The sequence below is a fragment of the Mobula birostris genome, chromosome 24, assembly GCF_030028105.1.
Source record: "Mobula birostris isolate sMobBir1 chromosome 24, sMobBir1.hap1, whole genome shotgun sequence".
In the NCBI taxonomy this organism is placed as follows: Eukaryota; Metazoa; Chordata; class Chondrichthyes; order Myliobatiformes; family Myliobatidae; genus Mobula; species Mobula birostris.
In genome coordinates this window covers 14,277,105-14,301,799 of record NC_092393.1, presented here as the reverse complement: position 1 = coordinate 14,301,799, position 24,695 = coordinate 14,277,105, and the positions used below count along the sequence as shown (strand labels likewise).

At 40.6% G+C, this 24,695-nt stretch overlaps 1 protein-coding gene across 1 annotated transcript in view; it reads right to left on the bottom strand.

The window, feature by feature from the left end:
- The window catches only part of LOC140187440 (uncharacterized), a 217,492-nt gene that overhangs the window by 134,737 nt on the left and 58,060 nt on the right, over window positions 1-24,695 (bottom strand). Inside the window, exons 6-8 of the mRNA XM_072242765.1 lie at window positions 18,873-18,925; window positions 9,788-9,930; window positions 5,950-6,036 (exon numbers count right to left, since the gene is read on the bottom strand). Of these exons, the coding sequence (XP_072098866.1) occupies window positions 5,950-6,036; window positions 9,788-9,930; window positions 18,873-18,925 (283 nt within the window). The remainder of the gene's footprint in view (window positions 1-5,949; window positions 6,037-9,787; window positions 9,931-18,872; window positions 18,926-24,695) is intronic.

Below are 24,695 nucleotides of genomic sequence, written 5' to 3'. Positions count from 1 at the left end.
TGAAGTGTGTGTACCTCAATGAAAGAAGCATCAGGAACAAAGTTGATGAACTGAGAGCTTGGATACATACATGGAATTATGACGTAATGGCCATTACAGACACTTGGCTGGCACCAGGGCAGGAATGGATTCTCAATATTCCTGGATTTCAGAGCTTTAAAAGGGATGGTGGGGGGAAAGGGAGGAGAGGTGGCATTACTGGTCAGGGATACTATTACAGCTACAGAAAGGGTGGGTAATGTAGCAGGATCCTCTTTTGAGTCAGTACAGGTGGAAGTCAGGAACAGGAAGGGAGCAGTTACTCTATTGGAGGGTATTCTATAGGCCCCCTGGTAGCAGCGGAGATACAGAGGAGCAGATTGAGAGGCAGAGTTTGGAAAGGTGCAAAAATAACAGAGTTGTTATCATGGGTGACTTTAACTTCCCTAATATTGATTGGCACCTGATTAGTTCCAAGGGTTCAGATGGGGCAGAGTTTGTTAAGTGTGTCCAGGATGGATTCCTGTCACAGTATGTGGACAGGCCGACCAGGGGGAATGCCATACTAGATCTAGTACTAGGTAATGAACCAGGTCAGGTCACAGATCTCTCAGTGGGTGAGCATCTGGGGGACAGTGACCACCGCTCCCTGGCCTTTAGCATTATCACGGAAAAGGATAGAATCAGAGAGGACAGGAAAATTTTTAATTGGGGAAGGGCAAATTATGAGGCTATAAGTCTAGAACTTGCAGGTGTGAATTGGGATGATGTTTTTGCAGGGAAATGTACAATGGACATGTGGTCGATGTTTAGAGATCTCTTACAGGATGTTAGGGATAAATTTGTCCTGGTGAGGAAGATAAAGAATGGTAGGGTGAAGGAACCATGGGTGACAAGTGAGGTGGAAAATCTAGTCATGTGGAAGAAGGCAGCATACATGAGGTTTAGGAAGCAAGGATCAGATGGGTCTGTTGAGGAACATAGGGAAGCAAGAAAGGAGCTTACGAAGGGGCTGAGAAGAGCAAGAAGGGGGCATGAGAAGGCCTTGGTGAGTAGGGTAAAGGAAAACCCCAAGGCATTCTTCAATTACGTGAAGAAAAAAAGGATGACAGGAGTGAAGGTAGGACTGATTAGAGATAAAGGTGGGAAGATGTGCCTGGAGGCTGTGGAAGTGGGCGAGGTCCTCAATGAATACTTCTCTTCGGTATTCACCAATGAGAGGGAACTTGATGATGGTGAGGACAATATGAGTGAGGTTGATGTTCTGGAGCATGTTGATATTAAGGGAGAGGAGGTGTTGGAGTTGTTAAAATACATTAGGACAGATAAGTCCCCAGGGCCTGACAGAATATTCCTCAGGCTGCTCCACGAGGCGAGGGAAGAGATTGCTGAGCCTCTGGCTAGGATCTTTATGTTCTCATTGTCCACGGGAATGGTACCGGAGGATTGGAGGGAGGCGAATGTTGTCCCCTTGTTCAAAAAAGGCAGTAGGGATAGTCCGGGTAATTATAGACCAGTGAGCCTTACGTCTGTGGTGGGAAAGCTGCTGGAAAAGATTCTTAGAGATAGGATCTGTAGACATTTAGAGAATCATGGTCTGATCAGGGACAGTCAGCATGGCTTTGTGAAGGGCAGATCGTGTCTAACAAACCTGATAGAGTTCTTTGAGGAGGTGCCCAGGCATACAGATGAGGGTAGTGCAGTGGATGTGATCTACATGGATTTTAGTAAGGCATTTGACAAGGTTCCACACGGTAGGCTAATTCAGAAAGTCAGAAGGCATGGGATCCAGGGAAATTTGGTCAGGTGGATTCAGAATTGGCTTGTCTGCAGAAGGCAGAGGGTCATGGTGGAGGGAGTACATTCAGATTGGAGGGTTGTGACTAGTGGTGTCCCACAAGGATCTGTTCTGGGACCTCTACTTTTCGTGATTTTTATTAACGACCTGGATGTGGGGGTAGAAGGGTGGGTTGGCAAGTTTGCAGATGACACAAAGGTTGGTGGTGTTGTAGATAGTGTAGAGGATTGACGAAGATTGCAGAGAGACATTGATAGGATGCAGAAGTGGGCTGAGAAGTGGCAGATGGAGTTCAACCCAGAGAAGTGTGAGGTGGTACACTTTGGAAGGACAAACTCCAAGGCAGACTACAAAGTAAATGGCAGGATACTTGGTAGTGTGGAGGAGCAGAGGGATCTGGGGTACATGTCCACAGATCCCTGAAAGTTGCTTCACAGGTGGATAGGGTATTTAAGAAAGCTTATGGGGTGTTAGCTTTCATAAGTCGAGGGATAGAGTTTAAGAGTCGCGATGTAATGATGCAGCTCTATAAAACTCTGGTTAGGCCACACTTGGAGTACTGTGTCCAGTTCTGGTCCCCTCACTATAGGAAGGATGTGGAAGCATTGGAAAGGGTACAGAGGAGATTTACCAGGATGCTGCCTGGTTTAGAGAGTATGCATTATGATCAGAGATTAAGGGAGCTAGGGTGTTACTCTTTGGAGAGAAGGAGGATGAGAGGAGACGTGATAGATGTGTACAAGATAATAAGAGGAATAGATAGAGTGGATAGCCAGCGCCTCTTCCCCAGGGCACCACTGCTCAATACAAGGGGACATGGCTTTAAGGTAAGGGATGGGAAGTTCAAGGGGGATATTAGAGGAAGGTTTTTTACTCAGAGAGTGGTTGGTGTGTGGAATACACTGCCTGAGTCAGTGGTGGAGGCAGATACACTAGTGAAGTTTAAGAGATTACTAGACAGGTATATGGAGGAATTTAAGGTGGGGAGTTATATGGGAGGCAGGGTTTAAGGGTTGGCACAACATTCTGGGCCGAAGGGCCTGTACTGTGCTGTACTATTCTATGTTCTATGTTTTATAATCCTCATAGAGGGATCAGAAGTGAAGAGAGTGAGCAGCTCCAAGTTCCTGGGTGTCAAGATCTCTGAGGATCTAACCTTGGCCCAACATATCAATGTGGTTATAAAGAAGGCAAGACAGTGGAGATTTGGCATGTCAACAAATACACTCAAAAACTTCTATAGATGTACTGTGGAGAGCATTCTGACAGGCTGCATCACTGTCTGGTATGGAGGGGCTACTGCACAGGACCGAAAGAAGCTACAGAAGGTTGTAAATCTAGTCAGCTCTATCTTGGGCACTCGCTTACAAAATAACCAAGACATCTTTAGGGAGCGGTGTCTCAGAAAGGCAGCATCCATTATTAAGGACCTCCAGCACCCAGGGCATGTCCTTTTCTCACTGTTACCATCAGGTAGGAGATACAGAAGCCTGAAGGCACACACTCAGTGATTCAGGAACAGCTTCTTCCCCTCTGCCATCTGATTCCTAAATGGACATTGAAGCCTTGGACACTATCTCACTTTGTTCAATATACAGTATTTCAGTTTTTGCACATTTTTTAATCTATTCAATATATGTAATTGATTTACTTGTTTATCTATTATTATTATGTTTTATTTTTTTCTCTCTGCTAGATTATGTATTTCATCGAACTGCTGCTGCTAAGTTAGCAAATTTCATGTCACATGCCAGTGATAATAAAAACCTGATTCTGATTCTGAACATACTTGAACTGATGACTGAATGAAGCATTCGACCCTTCACAGAATTTTATCACAGTTAGAAAAAGCATGTAAAAGTATCTCAGGCAGTTTCTTTTTGAGAGCCACCTGACTTGTGTGCAACTGCAAGCATTCAAACTGTTCATCATTTTCAATACAAAGTTCTCGAAATAGTTGAGAATTGAGACTGTGGGACTTGATCTTATTTACCACCGTGATAACAGTATTTAATGATATATGCACTGATCACTTATGTTTTTTACTACAAGAAGTCTGTTAATTATGCCATGAACCGTAAATGTGTCAGGTACAGATTGTTTTCAAGAAAGTAATAACCCCACAGTGGGATCCTGTCAATAATGGTGCAACATCTGTTGCAGATGCAAGCATGTTGGTGAGTGAAATGTCCTCCTCTTTGAAAACTTGGGCGACGACCCGAAATATTGACCCCTTCCCCTTATCTGTTTCTAGTCCCCTTGCCAGTAAGAACTGTAGAACCATACTTTCATCTTTTATGAAGCAAACATAACCAAGAAGCAAAGATTTGTTTCCTGGCTTCGAGCACAGTCTAAGAGAATGGTGGGTTAGCAAGTGATTACGCGATCATTGTAATTAATTATGAGGCACTGAGGATCAAATGTTAAGAATAAGTAACTCATTTCTTAAATTAGGCCGGTAATCTCTCAGCTGCACCCCTTGCTACTGAGCACTCTTCCCCTCCCCCGCCATCCCCTTTATCTTTATTGCCCCCTTAGAAACTCCCACCACGCCAGGTAGGGTAGACATTGCTCACTTTGGGAACCACTAGTGTAGATGGACAAAATGTTTGTTACGGACATGATAAGTCAAATTTCTGTGCTGTATAACTTTTGTGTATCAGTGACCTGAAGTCTGTACATCTGACTTCTTGCCAGATTCTTGAATTTAATATGATGTCTCGAAATTTCCCATATTAGTACACTCAAAGTTTGTTCAGGATAGTTTGTAGCTGGCTTGACTGCATCTTGAAACTTGGACCGCAAGGCACTTCATGCAGCTAAATGTTCATTCATGAGAAGTGCATGGATTAGGTCTGAGGCATACACTACAAAAAATGATCATTAATGAGGCTTCTCGCCTATCAGGAAACTAGAGCACACACAACTGTTTCTCTTTACTATATGTAAGTTAAATATCTTGCAGTCATAACCATAACCATAGGTTTGCGGACAATATGAGAGACCGATGGAGAGGCAGCTAGTTTTGAGGAAGTAGAGAGGCTACAGAAGGACTGAGACAGATTAGGATAATAGGCAAAGACGTGGAAGATGGAATACAATGTTGGGAAGTGTATGGACAAGTACTGTGGTAGAAGAAATAAAAGGGTAGACTATTTTCTAAACAGAGAGATAATTCAAAAATCTGAGGTGTGAAGGAACTTGGGAGTCCTCGTGTAGGATTCCCTAAAGGTTAATTTGCAGGTTGCATCAGTGGTGAGGAAAGCAAATGTTAGCATTCATTTCAAGAGGACTACAATATGAAAGCAAGGATGTAACGTTGAGGCTTTATAAAACATTGGTGAGGCCTCATTTGGAGTATTGTGAGCAGTTTTGGGTGCCATATTTAAGAAAGGATGTGTTGATACTTGGAGAGGGTTCAAAGGAGGTTTCCAAAAATGATTGCAGGATTGAAAGGCTTATCATATGAAGAAAGTTTGATGGCTCTGGGCCTATACCCACTGGAATTCAGAAGAATGAGAGATACTTGGTTGAAATCTATCAAATGTTGAAAGACCTCGATGGGGAGGACGTTTTCTATGGAGGTGGAGTCTACCAGAGGACACGGCCTTATAATAGAGGGGTGTCCTTTTAGAACAGAGATGAGGAGGAATTTCTTTAGCCAGAGAGTGGTGAATTGCTGGAATTCATTGCAACAGGTGGCTGTGGAGGCCAAGTCACTGGGTATATTTAAAGCAGAGGTTGATAGATTCTTGATTGGTCAGAGCATGAAGGGATATGAGGAAAAGGCAGAAGATTGGGGCTAAGAATGAAAATGGACCAGCCATGATGAAATGGTGGAGCAGACTCGATGGGCCAAATAATGTAATATCTTATGGTCTTATGGTCTTATAATTTTAACTGCCAAATAAGGCCTACATAACCCATTTTATGAACTGAGATTACTTGTACGAGTCTGAATGAATTCTTAAATCTCAGAATTTTGTGAAAGCCTCCTCTTGGGCAATAAGTAGAGTCAGAGCCAAACTATCTGAAATGCTGTTAAATCATATTGATGAACTGTTCAAAAATTAAATACTGCCTATCTGCAAACAGATCGGTGCAAATCATTAATACTATTCTTGTCACTGTTATCATGAAACAAATAAGCAGAATTTATTTCCACTACTGACCTTATTACATCTACTGAGATCAACGATTCCACACAGCTTGTTATGAGATGCAAACAGCTCCTCAAGACAGGGCAACCCATTCACAGCCTAAGTGAAGAGAAAATGCAGTTAGGACTTGTTAGTGAAAATTCATTCGTACAGAATAGTAGGTTGTGCAAAAAAGGTCACAGAATAACTTGCATTCCCACACTGGCTAACCTACATTTCCAAAAATCCAATAAATGCATACTGTATATTTTCAACTGCAACTTGTTACATGTAGAGGAAATTATGTGAGCAGGATGATTCAGTCAGCAGGAGAAGAGGAAATACAGATGGAAAAGTAATGCAAGTAAAATGTAGGGGGTTTCAGTTAATACGCTATTATGGTCTTGTTAAAAGCATGCAAGAATTAACAGGATAGATGCAGGTTGGAAGGAAGCTATATACCCTATCAAATCCATACAACCTCAATGTAAGAAGAATGCAGATTCCATATCCCTTAGCCTCTCCCCATAGCACTGCAAATTCATTCATTCATCCTCTAAAGAATGAACCTGAGCCCCAGATTTAATACTGATCTTCTCTTTTCCCATGCGGAGTTTACATGTTCTCTCTGTAACGTGTGTTTCCTGTGGGTGCTTGGGTTTCATTCTACATTTCAAACATCTGGAGGATGGTAGCCTTACCGGCCACTGCAAATTGCCATCAGTATGTAGACCAGTGGTGAACATGAGCTGGGAATGTGGGGAGAATAAGTTGTAGGGAAAATTAGTAGCAGAAAGGGATGGTTCTGTGAGCCATATAGACTTGATGGGACAAAATAAGTTCCAACCATACCATAAGGAAATATGAAAGCTTCCCCTACTATTATGCTTGGCATTGCTTCCAAGACTATAGCCATTTACTATGCGAGTACTTTTCCTCATGCTCCCTTGGGTTTATTTGCTAACACCTTTATTCTACTTTTAGCTCTTGAGTTTTCTATCAAGGAAACAATTTTAAAGCTCAAAGTAAGTTTGTGACAGAGAGCATTCAGTAAGCACACTCCTTTTGCACACACATACAAACGTCTTGTCATTCTACTGTCATTGCGCTGAGTGTGCACACTTCAATTTCTTCCCCAGTGTATTCTGATTACAGGTCCTAAACCCAGCTGACTGGCTTTATGGTGCCTTTCACGCCATACACTGTGGAATATTCTATTTCTTTAATATTGGGGATGTGTAAATGTGTATATGTTGTTTGTATACTCTATTTAAGCTAGATATTTTTGTTTATTTTGTAATATGATCGTAACTACATTAAGGACTGCATCATATTCAAATCCATGTGTGGTCTTAAGTTAACTTTGTAGGTTGTTGATGGCATGTCCTGTTGCCTAATAAAATGGGACTCTTCGTCCTCAGTAGGAGAGAAAGATCAAGGCTACCACAAGTTCACACTGGAAGAATAAGTATGGAGCTGTTATTGTGTTTTCTGGTATATATCTTTTTGTAAATATTGACAGTTTTATTTTTTACTGTTTTCACTAATTTTTGAAGTACCTAATAAACACCATTGCACTAAAGTGCTAAGTGACTCCAGCTATTTTCTTCTTTGGTCATAACCCACATATCTAACAAAATTTATTAACCAAGTACACATATGTCCCCACATAAAACCCTGAGGTTTATTTTCTTGTGGGCACACTCAGTAAATCCAAGAACCATAATAGAATTAATGAAAGACTGCACCAACCTGGGTGATCAACCAATGTGCACAAGACAACAAACTGTGCAAATACAAAAGAAAAAGAAATAATAACAACAAATAAATAAGCAATAAATATCAAGAACGTGAAATGAAGAGTCTTTGAAAGTGAGCCCATAGGTTGTGGAAACGGTTCAGTGATGGGGCAAATGAGGTTATCCCCACTGGTTCAAGAGCCTGAATCTGGTGCTATGAGTCCTAAGGCTCCTGTAGCTTTCTTCCTGAAGGCAACAGTGAGAAGACAGTATGTCCTGGATCTTAGGGGTCTCTGATGATGGATGCTGCTTTCCTGCGACAGTGCTCCATGTAAATGCGTAGATGCACTCAATGGAGGGCTTTGCCTGTGATGGACTGGACCATATTCACTACTTCTAGTAGGATTTTCCAACCTAGGGCATTGGTGTTTCCATTCCAGGAAGAACTTGCAAGTTCTGCTGAAAGAGCCCTGGAGCTCTATAAAAGTTCTCTTTAAACTCCTAATCTCCTTTAAACTCGAACTGTACAGCTATCAGATCTCCTCTTACCTTCCTCTGCTCCAATGAGAACAACCTTATCTTCTGCAGTCTATTGGTATCACTGGAGTCATTTTGGTAGATATCTTTTGTATGCTCCTTAAAGCTTTCATACCTTTCCTGAAGTGTGGTACTCAGAACTGGGCACAATATTCCAGTTATGGTTGAGTCATTTTTATTTTGATAAAGATTCATTGTAAGTGCCTTGCCTTTGTACTCTAGGTCTCTATTTATGAAGTCCAGCATAATGTATGCTTTTTAAGCTCTTTCTCAACCTGTTCTTTCACATTTGCAAGTTTATCCCACGATCTCTCTGCTCCTATATTCCTTTCTGAATTGTGTCCTATATTTTATATTTCATCTTATCATCCCGCCTTATATAGGCATCCGTTAGTCTCATGAGACCATGGATTTTTGCCTTGGAAGGTTTCCAGGACAAGGTTGTATGGAAGTTGCAGTTGCCCATGCTGCAAGTCTCCCCTCTCCACGCCACCGATGTTGTCCAAGGGAAGGGCATTAGGACCCATACAGCATGGCACCAGTGTCGTCACAGAGCAATGTGTGGTTAAGTGCCTTGCTCAAGGACACAACACACTGCCTCAGCCAAGGCTCGAACTAGCAACCTTCAAATCACTAGACGAACGCCTTAACCACTTGGCCATGCGCCATCATCCTGCCTACTAACACATAATACACTCATTTCTCATCATTACACTTCATCTGTCAGATCTCCACCTATTTCACGAGCTTGTCCATATCTCCTTGGATATTCTTCACAGTTCACTAGACTACCAAGGTTTGTGCCAGTTTCAGATTTGGGGATGTGTGTACTAAGTGATACTGGGCTTGATTTAGAGTTTCAGTTGCATTGCATGTCAACGATGAATAAAATATAAGCCAATGTTGTTACATGGGCATTTACAAAGGACCCAAATAAGTGCAGATGAGGAAGCTGTCTTCATTATGCATCTAATTTTTATTTTCTCCCTTTCTATTTGAGGTGCACTTTTGTTCACATTCCACTTCTTTACAGTACTAATGCTTTCCTTTTCTTTGTACTTTTATAGAACCCCAAGGCACTTTCTGCAGAATTTGCAGGTTCTTCCTGAAGTCATTTGGGTTTCCTCAGAATGCTCCAATTTCCTCCCAATTACCAAAGACATGCTTAGATTAATTTACTGTTAATTTCCCCTAATTTACATAGAATGGAAATGTGTGGAGAATAGATCATGTGAAAACTAGAAAGGGAATAGAACTGTTCTGACAGCCGATGTAGATAGGATGGGCCAAATGGCTTCCGTCTACGTTGTAAGGAAACACAAAAATGAAAGAGTTAGTTGGTGTAAGAAACATGCAGTGAGCTATTGGATGGAGTCAGTATTTTTAAAACATTAAAAATAAGTTTCTTAAATTCCAAGTGTTTATTTAAAATGTTCTTGAAAAAGATTAGTGAATTTAAAATAAACTTACTGAATTCCCTTTACACCAAAAAAGCAGTAAATACACTTAAATGATATCTAAAAAAAATACACAGCAGGGGAATAATTGACTAAACCCATTTCCCAAAGCCCTATAATTGTTTCAATCATCCTTACAGTGATGTCAGAGAGCTGGTTGTGGCTGATATCCAGAGAGGTCAATTGGCTTAGTCCTGCAAACTCCCGTGATTCCACACATATCAGCTGGTTACTATCCAGTCGCAATGCCTGCAGTTTCCGGAGTTTGAGCAAACCTTTTCCTAGACAGAGAGAGGAAGATGAACAAGTGACATTTTATATTTGACATTTGCTACAATCAGGCATGAATTTAAATGTATTCAGTATTCTTGCTTAAATAACACACATCAAAGTTGCTGGTGAACACAGCAGGCCAGGCAGCATCTCTAGGAAGAGGTACAGTCGACGTTTCAGGTCGAGACCCATCGTCAGGACTAACTGAAGGAAGTTAGTAAGAGATTTGAAAGTGGGAGGGGGAGGGGGATATCCACAATGATAGGAGAAGACAGGAGGGGGAGGGATGGAGGCAAGAGCTGGACAGGTGATTGGCAAAGGGTATATGAGAGGATCATGGGACAGGAGGCCCGGGGAGAAAGACAAGGGGGGGGAACCCAGAGGATGGGCAAGGGGTATAGTCAGAGGGACAGAGGGAGAAAAAAGAGAGTGAGAGAAAGAATGTGTGTATAAAAATAAACAGATGAGGTACGAGGGGGAGGTGGGGCATTAGCGGAAGTTAAAGAAGTCAATGTTCATGCCATCAGGTTGGAGTCTACCCAGACAAAATATAAGATGTTGTTCCTCCAACCTGAGTGTGGCTTCATCTTTACAGTAAAGGAGGCCGTGGATAGATCTGGGTGTCCTTGTTCATCAGTCACTGAAAGTAAGCATACAGGTACAGCAGGCAGTGAAGAAAGCTAATGGCATGTTGGCCTTCATAACAGGGGGAGTTGAGTATAGGAGCAAAGAGGTCCTTCTGCAGTTGTACAAGGCCCTGTTGAGACCCCACCTGGAGTATTGTATGCAGTTTTGGTCTCCAAATTTGAGGAAGGACATTCTTGCTATGGAGGGAGTGCAGCTGGTTAATTCCAGGAATGTCATATGTTGAAAGATTGGAGCGACTGGGCTTGTATAGACTGGAATTTAGAAGGATGAGAGGGGATCTTATTGAAACATATAAGATTATTAAGGGTTTGGACGTGCTAGAGGCAGGAAACATGTTCCTAATGTTGGGGGAGTCCAGAACCAGAGTTCACAGTTTAAGAATAAGGGGTAGACCATTTAGAACGGAGTTGAGGAAAAACTTTTTCACACAGAAGGTTGTGGATCTGTGGAATGCTCTGCCTCAGGAGACAGTGGAGGCTAATTCTCTGGGTTATTTCAAAAAACAGTTAGATAGAGCTCTTAAAGATAGCAGAGTCAAGGGATATGGGGAGAAGGCAGGAACAGGGTACTGATTGTGGATGATCAGCCATGATCACAGTGAATGGTGGTGCTGGCTCGAAGGGCCGAATGTCCTACTCCTGCACCTATTGATAGGCAGGAAAACAGAGGGAGAGGCATTGCTCTGTTGGTAAAAAATGAAATCAAATTGTCAGAAAGAGGTGGCATAGAGTCGGAAGGTGTTGAATCATTTGGATAGAGCTAAGGAACTGCAAGGGTGAAAAAAACCCTGATGGGAGTTGTATCAAGACCCCGAACAGTAGTAAAGATGTGGCCTACAAATTACAATGGGAGATAGAAAATGCATGCCAAAAGAAAATGCATTACAACAGTCATGGGTGACTTCAGTGTGCAGGTAGATTGGGAAAATCAAGTTTGTGCTGAATTCCAGGAGGGGGAATTTCTAGAGTGTCTACAAAATGGCTTTTTAGAGCAGCTTGTGATTGAGGCAACTAGGGGATCAGCTATTCTGGATCGGGTGTTGTGCAATGAATCAGAATTGATTACAAATCTTAAGGTAAAAGAATTCTTAGGGGCAAGTGATCATAATATGATCGAATTCACCCTGAAATTTGAGAAGGAGAAGCTAAAGTCAGATGTACCAGTATTACAGTGGAGTAAAGGGCCATAAGAAAGGAGTTGGCCAGAATTGATTAGATAAGAACACTGGCAGGGGTGACGGCAGAGCAGCAATGGCTGGAGTTTCTGGAAGCAATTCGGAAGGTACGGGATATATACATCCCAAAGAGGAAGAAATATCCTAAAGGAAAGAGAACACAACTGTGGCTAACGAGGGAAGTCAAAGCCAAGTAAAAGCCTGGGAGGGCATAAAATAGAGCAAAACTAGTGGGAAGTTTGAGGATTGGGAAGCTTTTAAATACCAACGGAAGGGAACTAAAAAAGTCATTAAGAAGGTAAAGATGGAATATGAAAATAAGCTAGCCAATAATATTAAAGAGGATACCAAAAGTTTCTTCAGATACATAAAGTGCAAAAGAGAGGCGAGAGTGAATGTTGGACCACTGGAAAATGATGCTGGAGAGGTAGTAATGGGGGAAGACGAAATAGCAGATGAACTGAATAAGTACGTTACATCATTCTTTGTGGTGGAAGACACAAGCAGTATATTGAAGTTCCAAATGTCAGCGGTCATGAAGTGTGTGAAGTTACCATTACTAGAAAGAAGGTTCGTAGGAAACTGGAAGAACTGAAGATAGATAAGTCACCTGGACCAAATGGTGTACACCCCAGAGTTCTGAAAAAGGAGGCTGAAGAGATCGTGGAGGCATTAGTAATGATCTTTCAAGAATCACTAGATTCTGGAATGGTTCCGGAAGACTGGAAAATTGCAAATGTCATTCCACTTTTCAAGAAGGGAGAGAGGCAGAAGAAAGGAAACTTTAGGTAGGTTAGTCTGATCTCAGTGGTTGGGAAGATGTGGGAGTCAATTATTAAGGATATCTCAAGGTACTTAGAGACACATGATAAAATAGGCCATAGTCAGCATGGTTTCCTCAAGGGAAAACCTTGCCTGGCAAATCTGTTGGAATTCTTTGAAGAAGTAACAAACAGGATAGACAATGGAGAATTGTTTTATGTTATGTACTTAGACTTTCATAAGGTCTTTGATAAGGTGCCACATATATGGCTGATTAACAAGCTATGAGGCACTGGCTAATTGGCAGGAAGTAAAGAGTGGGAATAAAGGGAGCCTTATCTGGCTGGCTGCTGGTTACTAGTGGTGTTCCACAGGGGTGTTAGGACCAACTTTTTTCACGTTATATATTAATGATTTGGATAATGGAATTGATAGCTGTTTGCAAAGTTTGCAGATGATATGAAGATAGGTTGAGGGACAGGTAGTTTTGAGGATGTAGAGAGGCTACAGAAGGACTTAGATTAGGAGAATGGGAAAAGAAATGGCAGATGGAAGACAGTGTCATGAAGTATATAGTCATGCACTTTGGTAGAAGAAATGAAAACGTTGACTATTTTCTAAATGGAGAGAAAATATGAAAAATTGAGGTACAAAGGGACATGGGAGTCCTTGTGCAGGATTCCCCAAAGGTTAATTTACAGCTTGAGTCTATGGTGAGGAAGGCAAATGCAATACAGTATTAGCATTCATTTGAAGAGGACTAGAATATAAAAGCAAGGATGTAAGGTTGAAACTAAAGCACTGGTGAGGCCTCACTTGGAGTATTGTGAACAGTTTTGGGCCCTTTATCTTAGAAAGGATGTGCTGAGACTGGAGAGGGATCAAATGAGGTTCACAATAATTATTCCAGGATTGAATGGATTGTCACACGAAGAGCATTTGATGGCTCTGGGCCTGTATTTGCTGGAATTCAGAAGAATGAGGGGTGACCTCTTTGAAGCTTATTGAATAGTGAAAGGGCTTAATAGTGTGGATAAGGAGAGCACGTTTCCTATAGTTGAAGAGTCTAAGACCAGAGGACACCGCCTCAGAATAGAGGGGCTTCCTTTTAGAATGGAGAGTGGTGAATTTATGGAATTCTTTGCCACAGGCAGCTGTGAAGACCTAATCTTTATGTATATTTAGGGCAGAAGTTGATAGATTCTTGATTGGCTGGGACATGAAGGGATACAAAGAGAAGGCAGGAGATTGGGGCTGAGAGGAAAATTGGATCAGCCATGATGAAATGGCGGAGCAGACTCGACGGGACAAATAGCCTAATTCAACTCCTATACCTTACGGTTTTATGGTATGTTCAGACTCTTCAATGTTTCTCAAATAAATGTTTCTAAAAATTTTGAGGTATATCAGTGAATTAACAACATTTAAAATGTGAAGTCAGGGGTACTGCAAAGAACAGTAAGTCTAGTGCTTTAGAATGATCAATTTTACTTCTTTAAACTATATGTTTGAATTTTATTAGTAGTCCCTTCTCAGGAAAGAAAATTCAGATCTCCTTTGTTGCTTCAATTGAAACAGAGAATGCTGGAAATGCCCAGTGTATCAGGCCATATCTGTACGAAGAAATACAGAGTTAATGTAACAACTCAAAGACCCTTCCCACTGATATAGTCTGACTGCTGAGTGTTTTCAGCATTTTCTTTTCTTCTTCCATATTTCTACTATATTAAGATTTTTTAAAAATTTTATCCACCTTTGTTACTTCTTTCTTCTTTAGTGAATGGAAATTCAATTGCTGAAAGCATATAACTTCTTAAAATGCAATCTATCTGTGCTCTGTGAAAATGATCTAATGGGATTTTACTGCAAGGCAACGGGCATTATATAGACTCGGAGATTCATGTTTGTAAAGTTCTATTTTGTGAGTTACACTCTCAGAAAAGTGGATATACTGAAAGACATGCTGAGCACTCCCCACACTTTATTTAGAAAGGCAAACAGGGTTTCTCAATTTCTCAGGTATTGAAGAGTAAAAGGTTTAAATTCATGACGAAGCAGTAGATTTAACACCTACGCAATAAATAAATTGCTAGGATTACCTATAGATATTTTGTGTAAATTTAATATCCTGAAGTTTGCTTTATTTCCTTTCAATGTTGTTGAAATACTATGTGGAAAGATTGCAATATGGGCAAATGCTAGTGCCTTCCCTGTCTGCTCATCCAGGCTAAAGGAAAAGTAGATGAAGTCTCCTATCCTTGAGTTTGGAGTTCGGGTAACCTCCCCATCAGAGCAGTGAGTGGCCAAGTGTGAGATGTAGCACAGATCAATGGCAGAGGTATGTCAGGAACCTGAAGCTAGAAACACCATTTGGACCTCTGTGGGCAAAGCCTTCCAGGCTTACCTGTGAAGCAGTGTTTGAGGTAACAGGAGTTTTGGGAACAAATTATAGAGTTTAACTGTTGCCATTTTAAATATCAGATTCAGGGACAACCTGGTTCCTCTGAAGGTAAATAATGACTTTGCTTTACAAACCAGTGAAGCTGAGAACTATGCCCTCATGCTCCCTGCCCACTCCCTCCCTCTCTCTTATCCTCTCTGCTCATTATCCCTTTCTCCTTCAGATCTCTGCCACTCCATCTCCCTCCCCTCCCCTCCATCCTCACTTCCGCCCTCACCCTCTCTGCTCATTCTCTCCCACTCCTTCACTTCTCTGCCACACTCATCATCTCCATCCACTCTCCCCACCTACTCCCTCCCTTCCCATGCTCCATCTCTCTGTCTGCTCCCTGCCCCTCTCCCTCTCTTCCCCTGCTCCCTCTATCTTCTCTCCCCGACCCCAATTCTCTCCCTCCCCTTCCCTGCTCACTCTTTCTCTCCCTTCCTATCCTGCTAACTTTTTCTCTCTCTTCCCCTCCCTGCCCTCACTCTTTTCTTTCTTATCCCTTCCCCACTGTGCCCACTTTTGCATTCCATCATACAATATCGACCATTGTAGTGGGGCTTACTGTGGCTGTGCCCACAAGTTCCACCTACAAACCCACAACAATAGCTACCCATGAGCATTTCTTTATTTCTGAAATACAACAATGGCAATCCTTGGTGTCAAAACTACATCAGTGAAAACAATATTGCTTTTTTTCTGGGCTAAGCCAATCCAATCCAAATCTCTATTTTTTCTTTGGAGCAAAATATACTGTACATTTCACAAGATTCCACTGTAGTTTTTTTTAAGAGTCATCATTTTTGTTAAAACATTCTACATTTTTCTTTAAAATTATTTGCTGAATTGAGCACAAATCTCATTTGGATTTTGAACAAAAACATGAACTAGGAACTGGCTCCATAAACAAAACTGGTCATGCATCTGATCAAATTAATCACCATCCAGTTTTCACTAACTTTATCATTGAAAGTCATTGAATAGGTTTTAAATTTACCTAACATACTGTATCATAATGACAAAAAGTTGTATTTAAAATCAGGTTACTCACATGAAGTGGACCAGACATGAACTAAAATGTTATGTATTAATTAAATGGGAGTAGATTACTTCTGCAGGTGAGGCTTCAGTGAATACCTCCCTTTTTAAAAGAATTCCAACCATTTGTAATGAAGCCAAAATACTGTTTGCTTTCTTAACTATATTTTAGACTTGCTGGCTAGCTTTCTGTGATTTGTATACCTACATTCCTCTGTACTTCACTCACTTGCAATCTCTGTCCATTTAGATAGTAATCTGCCGTTTGATTTCTTTTACCATAGTTCATTATACCTGCTTGCTTAATCTATTAATGTCCCTTTATAGACTCATGGTACTGTTATCAAAATATACTCTTCCACCTACTTTTATAGCAAATTTAGAACCCTTACATCTTATTCCTTCTTCCAGGTTATTAACGTAAATAGAGAACAATTGCTGGTCACGGTCTGATCCCTAATTACAGACAAGAGAAAATCTTCAGATGCTGGAAATCTAAGGAACACACAGAAAGTGCTGGAGGAACTCAACAGGCCAGTCAGCATCTATGGAAAAGAGTACAGTTAATGTTTTAGGCCCTCACCCTTTGGCAGGGTATTGCCTTCCAGTCTGAACTTCCTCTAACAGGACCACAACCCTGTCATAGGGTTTGAAGGCTTGCGTGCCTCAGTGACACAGAGAACTATGTTGGCTGGAGTCCGGGCTTTATGCTTTGACTCTTGGTAGGGTCACCCATTCCAAACAGGTCAAAGGGTAGAGGATACACTAACAGTGGTCCACCAGCCCTCCAGGTTTGGGGGTTCAGCTCAGGGCTAATAATCTTCACCGGTAAAACAAAATTGTAACGAAAACAGCATTGAAGAATCCTTCTACATCTGAGTGCAATGGTATTCCTGAGGCTACAATGGGAATTGCATAACTGACAGTAGAGAAAACTGAGAGGAAGCTGATGAAGGAGACTCTGAACACCACCAGAGATGGAGGACCTTTTTTGCTGCCCTAAACACCATTGGTGTAACAGGCAGTAAGTAAGTCTGAAATTAACACATTTATTCCCAATATTTTAGTGTGATATATCTCACCTACTAGCCATCCCATCCAATGCTGTGCTGTTGAGAACATGTTATCTTGGGAGAGCCGAACAATAAACATCCTGGGAAGTCTAAATTTACTTGCAAATTTCAGAAAGGAGCACTGAACAGGGAAGAATATCATATCACATTCTCTTGATGTTTAGATCACTTAAGTGTCGCAGAGTGACCGATGTCCAAAAGTGTCAGTCGGATTTTCACAATGATACACAATAAACTAGAAATAGTCCCTAATGATTGAATGATTTGAGCAATTGATTTGAATTACACTAAGCAAAAGCATTGCCTATTTGAATTGCTAATCACATTTGGTTCTAGACAACTGTTAACTTTTTATATTTTTAAGCAATTAGTTTATGTGAGGCCTACTATAGATATCTGGACTCATTTTTAAATGACTAGTTAACATCTTAAAATTTTCCTTTGCCCACAGTTTATAACCAGAATATTAGGATTACCAGTGATCTCTTCCATAATGGATAAAGTCTGACTCCTGCTATGTGCAGATTGGCAGTTAGCACAGAAGCCTTTAGTATGTCAGTGATTCACTGCTTCTTTACAGATTCTTTTTCAACATTGGCAGGAGGAATCAGTGAATGGATGAGAAGTTCAGGTACATACTTACTGTTCTCACTGTCCAAAATTTTGAAGCTACTTTTTGATGCATAAACTGTGAGTTCCATAAATCTAATTCTATTTATAAATATAATTTCAGATTAACAATCTCTCCTGCCCTGAAATTACAAGTTTATATATGCATGGATTGACTTGCATTTAATTATTTCAAAATCTTGTGATTCCTTAATAAAGGAAACTGTTTGATTCTTTTAAAATATACATTTTAGCTTCTGCCTTGATGTAGCATTTGATTCAATTTTCATTTTGCATTCTCTAAAATCAACAAAACCTAATTTTTTGTGCTCATGTGAATTTATCAGTATGAATAGCTGTAGAGCTTTTGATAATATTATTATTTGTGGGCATTTTAGATCACACAGATTTTAATTGCAAATGATATTGGGAAGGCTGAAATCAACACTACAGGAAGCACTAGATTTTCATCTGAAATTTAATTGAAGCTGGTGTTTCGTCATTCAGCACAAACCTTAATTTGGTTTAAGATCTATACTTGTGGAATCTCAACCCAAGATTCTTTCATGAGCAATGTAGATGTGTATATTTGCTAAACCTGTAACTAAGAAATGCACTCAGTGGCAACTTTATTCGGTACACCTGTACATTTGCTTGTTAATGCAAATATCTAATCAACCAATCATGTGACAGCAACTCAATGCACTAAAGCAAGAGGTTTAGTTGTTCTTCAAACCAAACATCAGAATGGGGAAAAATGTGATTTAAGTAATTTTGACTGTGGAATGATTGTTTCTGCCAGATGGGTGGTTTGAGTATCTCAGACACTGCTGATCTCCTGGGATATTCACAACATTCTCTGCAGTTTACAGAGAATGGTGCGAGAAATAAAAAGCATCTAGTGAGCAGCAGCTCTGTGGGTAAAAGCACCTTGTTGATGCAGAGATTGCCAGACTGATTCAAGCTGACAGGAAGGCAACAGTAACCCAAGTAACTCCATGTTACAACAATAGTGTGCAGAAGAGCATCTTTGAACGCACAACATGTTGAATCTTGAAGTGGATGGGCTTGCAGCAGAAGACCACACTGGTTTCCACTCCTGTACCTAATAAAGTGGTCATTGAGTGTATAATTCAAATGTTGTACCAGTCCACCTCCTTTTCACCTAATTTCCTGACGCTGAAAATATGTAGCTTTACTTACTTAGACTGGTAATGTGATTGTACTGCAATTGAAGAACACGGAGCTCTTGCAGCCTATGAATAAAAATAGTAGGGAATAAAAAACAGTTTGTAATCAAATTTTCATCTCCTTAAATGCTTAGTAAATAAAAAAAATATACAAATCCCATGAAGTTATTTAAAACTGGAATGAATCATACCAATGGAACATTTCATTTTCCTTTTCCACTGTTTCCCCTCTCTGAATTCCAATTTGTTGACCTCAATTTTCATTGTGTTCTTTGCCAGGAATTCAAGACTAGATTGCCTCATTGCCTGTTCTTTCCTTTTACAACTTAGAAGCTTTCAAAACACAAATTTAAAATAATATATTGTGATATTTTCTGTGCAACACACACAAAAAATGCTGGTGAATGCAGCAGGCCAGGCAGCATCTACAGGAAGAGGTACAGTCGACGCTTTGGGCCGGGACCCTTCGTCAGGACTAATTCAAGTGTGTCGCTTGAATTTCCAGCATCTGCAGATTTCCTCGTATCTATGTGATATTTTCTCTGCTTGTTTTTCCCAATATATTGAATGCTGGGAAAGCAAACTGCCCCTTCCTCAATACCCTGAGATTATCTTGATAGAGCTATCTTGATAGTGCTCGGTGAGGCCACTTCAGAGGCATGATGGAAAGACCACTCAATTTACTAAATTTTCTTATTACATTTACATACAATTACATACAATTACATACAGATTTGATGTCAACTAAATCCTATAGAGCTGTAGTAAAACTTCCTAGATTAGTACTTCATCTCCTTCGCAATTATTCATTCCACGTGTCTTCCTACTTATTTGCTGTATCTCCATGTTACAGCTTTGATATACAAAGATATGCATAGCCACATACCATGTAGCACCTTTAATCCCACTTTGTTGTATTCTTTCTTCCTACCAATATAAGCAGCCTCACCTTTTCAAAAACTATATTTCATCTACCAATTCCTTTATCCACTAACACTCACTAGCAAATATAGCTACAACGCATTTTGTCTCTTTATTTCATTAATTTAGAGCTTACCTTTGGGGTATTCCCTTGGTGACAATGTGGCACGAAAAGTCACCCCTTTATCCTGATTTTTCCTACTGACAATGGTTAGTATTTTAGGTTAATCATCCTCCTTTATCCTTGGATTTTCTACCTTGAAGAGAGAGAATCTTCCTTTTCTCCAAAGTCTCTGTCATTGACTTACTTCCTACTATTAACTCTCCAGTCTAATTTTCTTTGTGACTAATCTTTACCCTCACACTCTCTTCCTTTAAAAAAAAACACCCTTAACTTTCTTCAGTAGCCACAGATGGATCAACCTTCTTGTATAATATTTGTGATTGGAACAGATACATAGTATGTTGAAAATTACAGAACGTCTGCCATTGTTTCTCTACAATTTAACACTACTCTATTTTCCCAATACATTTTAGCTAGATTGATCTTTATATCTTTGTAATTGTATTCATTTTTGTTTGGTATTAGTTTCAGGATTTTCACTCTCAAATTGAAAACAAATTCTATCATGTTAAGATTACTCCTCCCTGGTGGATCCTTTACTATGAGATCATTAATTATTCCTGCTTCGCTCTATGTACATACTCCTGTTCAGAAGAGCAGGGATAAAGAATTAAATTTGTTAGATTGACTGAAAAAACACCAGGAATTAAAATGACAGCAAGAGAGAAAAGGGGTTGCTTCTATTGGTCGCTTCAAAAGGAACAACAGATCAGTACAGTAGGCATAAGAGGAGGAAAGAGAAAGATTAAAAGCCAGTGAGCAAAGCATCATTAAAGGTCCAGCCAGAGAGCAAAAAAAAAATAATGGAGTTCATTGTAAAAAAAGATGAGATATAGACGATCATCCATATTTTGTAGGATGTCTGCGAGATGGCTTTTTAGAACAGCTTGTTGTTGAGCCCACTAGGGGATCGGTTGTACTGGATTGGGTATTGTGTAATGAACCGGAGGTGATTAGAGAGATTGAGGTGAAGGAACCCTTAGGAGGCAGTGATCATAACATGATTGAGTTCACTGTGAAATTTGAAAAAGAGAAGCCGAAATCTGATGTGTCGGTGTTTCAGTGGAGTAAAGGAAATTACAGTGGCATGAGAGAGGAACTGGCTAAAGTTGACTGGAAAGGGACACTGGCAGGAAAGACGGCAGAGCAGCAGTGGCTGGAGTTTATGCGAGAAGTGAGGAAGGTGCAAGACAGGTATATTCCAAAAATGAAGAAATTTTCGAATGGAAAAAGGATGCAACCGTGGTTGACAAGAGAAGTCAAAGCCAAAGTTAAAGCAAAGGAGAGGGCATACAAGGAAGCAAAAATTAGTGGGAAGACTGAGGATTGGGAAGTTTTTAAAACTTTACAAAAGGAAACTAAGAAGGTCATTAAGAGGGAAAAGATTAACTATGAAAGGAAGCTAGCAAATAATATCAAAGAGGATACTAAAAGATTTTTCAAGTATATAAAGAGTAAAAGACAGGGGAGAGTAGATATAGGACCGATAGAAAATGATGCTGGAGAAATTGTAATGGGAGATAAGAAGATGGCAGAGGAACTGAACCAGTATTTTGCATCAGTCTTCGCTGAGGAAGACATCAGCAGTATACCGGACACTCAAGGGTGGCAGGGAAGAGAAGTGTGCGCAGTCACAATTACAACAGAGAAAGTACTCAGGAAGCTGAATAGTCTAAAGGTAGATAAATCTCCCGGACCAGATGGAATGCACCCGCGTGTTCTGAAGGAAGTAGCTGTGGAGATTACGGAGGCATTAGCGATGATCTTTCAAAAGTCGGTAGATTCTGGCATGGTTCCAGAGGACTGGAAGATTGCAAATGTCACTCCGCTATTTAAGAAGGGGGCAAGGAAGCAAAACGGAAATTATAGACCTGTTAGCTTAACATCGGTGGTTGGGAAGTTGTTGGAGTCGATTGTCAAGGATGAGGTTACAGAGTACCTGGAGGCATATGACAAGACAGGCAGAACTCAGCATGGATTCCTTAAAGGAAAATCCTGCCTGACAAACCTCTGACAATTTTTTGAGGAAATTACCAGTAGGCTAGACAAGGGAGATGCAGTGGATGTTGTATATTTGGATTTTCAGAAGGCCTTTGACAAGGTGCCACACATGAGGCTACTTAACAAGATAAGAGCCCATGGAATTACGGGAAAGTTACATACGTGGATAGAGCATTGGCTGATTGGCAGGAAACAGAGAGTGGGAATAAAAGGATCCTATTCTGGTTGGCTGCCGGTTACCAGTGGTGTTCCACAGGGGTCCGTATTGGGGCTGCTTCTTTGTACAGTGTACATCAACGATTTGGATTATGGAATATATGGCTTTGTGGCTAAGTTTGCTGACGATACGAAGATAGTGCTGAGGAAACGGAGAGTCTGCAGAGAGACTTGGATAGATTGGAAGAATGGGCAAGGAAGTGGCAAATGAAATACAATGTTGGAAAGTGTATGGTTATGCACTTTGGCAGAAGAAATAAACCGGCAGACTATTATTTAAATGGGGAAAGAATTCAAAGTTCTGAGATGCAACGGGACTTGGGAGTCCTCATACAGGATACCCTGAAGGTTAACCTCCAGGTTGAGTTGGTGGTGAAGAAGGCGAATGCAATGTTGGCATTCATTTCTAGAGGAATAGAGTATAGGAGCTGGGATGTGATGTTGAGGCTCTATAAGGCGCTGGTGAGACCTCACTTGGAGTACTGTGGGCAGTTTTGGTCTTCTTATTTAAGAAAGGATGTGCTGACGTTGGAGAGGGTACAGAGAAGATTCACTAGAATGATTCTGGGAATGATAGGGTTAACATATGAGGAATGTTTGTCCGCTCTTGGATTGTATTCCTTGGAGTTTAGAAGAATGAGGGGAGACCTCATAGAAACATTTCGAATGTTGAAAGGCATGGACAGAGTGGATGTGGCAAAGTTGTTTCCCATGATGGGGGAGTCTAGTACGAGAGGGCATGACTTAAGTATTGAAGGGCGCCCATTCAGAACAGAAATGCAAAGAAATTTTTTTAGTCAGAGGGTGGTGAATCGATAGAATTTGTTGCCACGGGCAGCAGTGGAGGTCAAGACATTGGGTGTATTTAAGGCAGAGATTGACAGGTATCTGAGTAGCCAGGGCATCAAAGGTTATGGTGAGAAGGCGGGGGAGTGGGACTAAATGGGAGAATGGATCAGCTTATGATAAAATGGCGGAGCAGACTCGATGGGCCAAATGGCCGACATCTGCTCCTTTGTCTTATGGTCTTATGGAAATCATGTAGATGAATAGTGAGTGAGTATTACCTTTTTCACGCTTTGATCTAAGACAGTGATTTAAGCAACGCAACTACTAATATATATTTAACTTTATTAACTACAACTATTAGAAGGACAAATAGGGGTGTCAGAACAAGTACTGTGTCAGAAAAGTAGCATGTGTCAATTGGTAGAGACTAGAGGTAGCGGCAAGTCCGTGCCACTCAATAAACTTTAGCTCAAGGACTCTGAATTACACTCCCCCTCCCACCCTATTTCATTGTTTGTGCAAATATGGATGATCATTATGAATCTGAAATGAAATGACACCCCCTCCCCATTCTCAATACACCAATCACAGCCCTAAAGTGCCTTACTGCTTCTCTAACAAACAAATGCAGTCAGCTGATTTTCTGAGTCTTGTCCCTCAACTCATTTTGGACTCTCTGACCTCTTCAAATACCTGGTTTCAAATCCATGGCTTCCTTGTGCACCCTAGGTTAGCATAGCATTTTATGGGAAGGCTTCCTCCTGTATAGAGCCAATTCAGTTGTACCCAATGCCTTGGGTGCTAGATAACATTTTAACATGTCTGCAAGGACAGTAAAGAACTCCTTGATCAACATACAGACCTTCCCCAGCTTACAAACTCCTGGAAGTCCTGTATGGTGGCCACAAAGTTCTTTGAGAGACTAATGGGATGGACTTGCTGGGTGCAGGCATCCTCTGCCTTGTCGAAAGTCAGTTTGCAGCCACATTTCTAACTTACAAACTGTTCAATTACAAGTGCACAGAAATGGAACCCTGTCATAAAACTAAGAAGGACCTGTAACTAGATTTTTAAAAGGCATCTCAAGAATTGTTGCACAAAATAAAGCTTATGAACTTAGTATGAATATGTTAGTCAAAACATGGAGATTAAGTTAGAATTAGGTTTTAAGCATTAGGAATAAGTGAGACAATTTCTAGTTGGCATACATTTACCAATTGCGTGCAACAAATTTTTAAGGAGTTCGATGAAAAGATTGAATGCAACATGTGAAAATTTTCTGATGATACAAAGCTAAGTTTATGGACAATGCAAAGCATTTCCTTAAGTGAACGAAATGGAATCTAATTTGAGGGTGTGCAAGGTTATTTATCAAGGAAAGTTATTCTTTATAAGGGGAATAATTAGTAGGTAGGATGTCTTGGGGATAGTCTGCATTACAGCAGAGGAGGTACTCAAAATCAGAACGGCGTGAAGTTTGTTGTTTTAAGGCAGCAGTCGAGTGTACAATCATTAAAAAATTAAATTACAAAAATAAATTAGTCAGGAGTTCAGAATTTGGATGGCAGAGATCATTGAATGTGGATCTTCAGGCTTCTGTACATCCTCTCTAATGGTAGCAAAAACAAGAGAGCATGTTCCAGATAGTGAGGGCCCTTAATAATGGATGCCATCTTCTTGAAGTACTGCCTCTTGAAGACATCCATGATGGTGGGTAGGTTGTGCCTGTTATGGAGTTGGCAGAGTTGATACCTCCTGTGATCCTGTACATTGGAGGCTTCACAC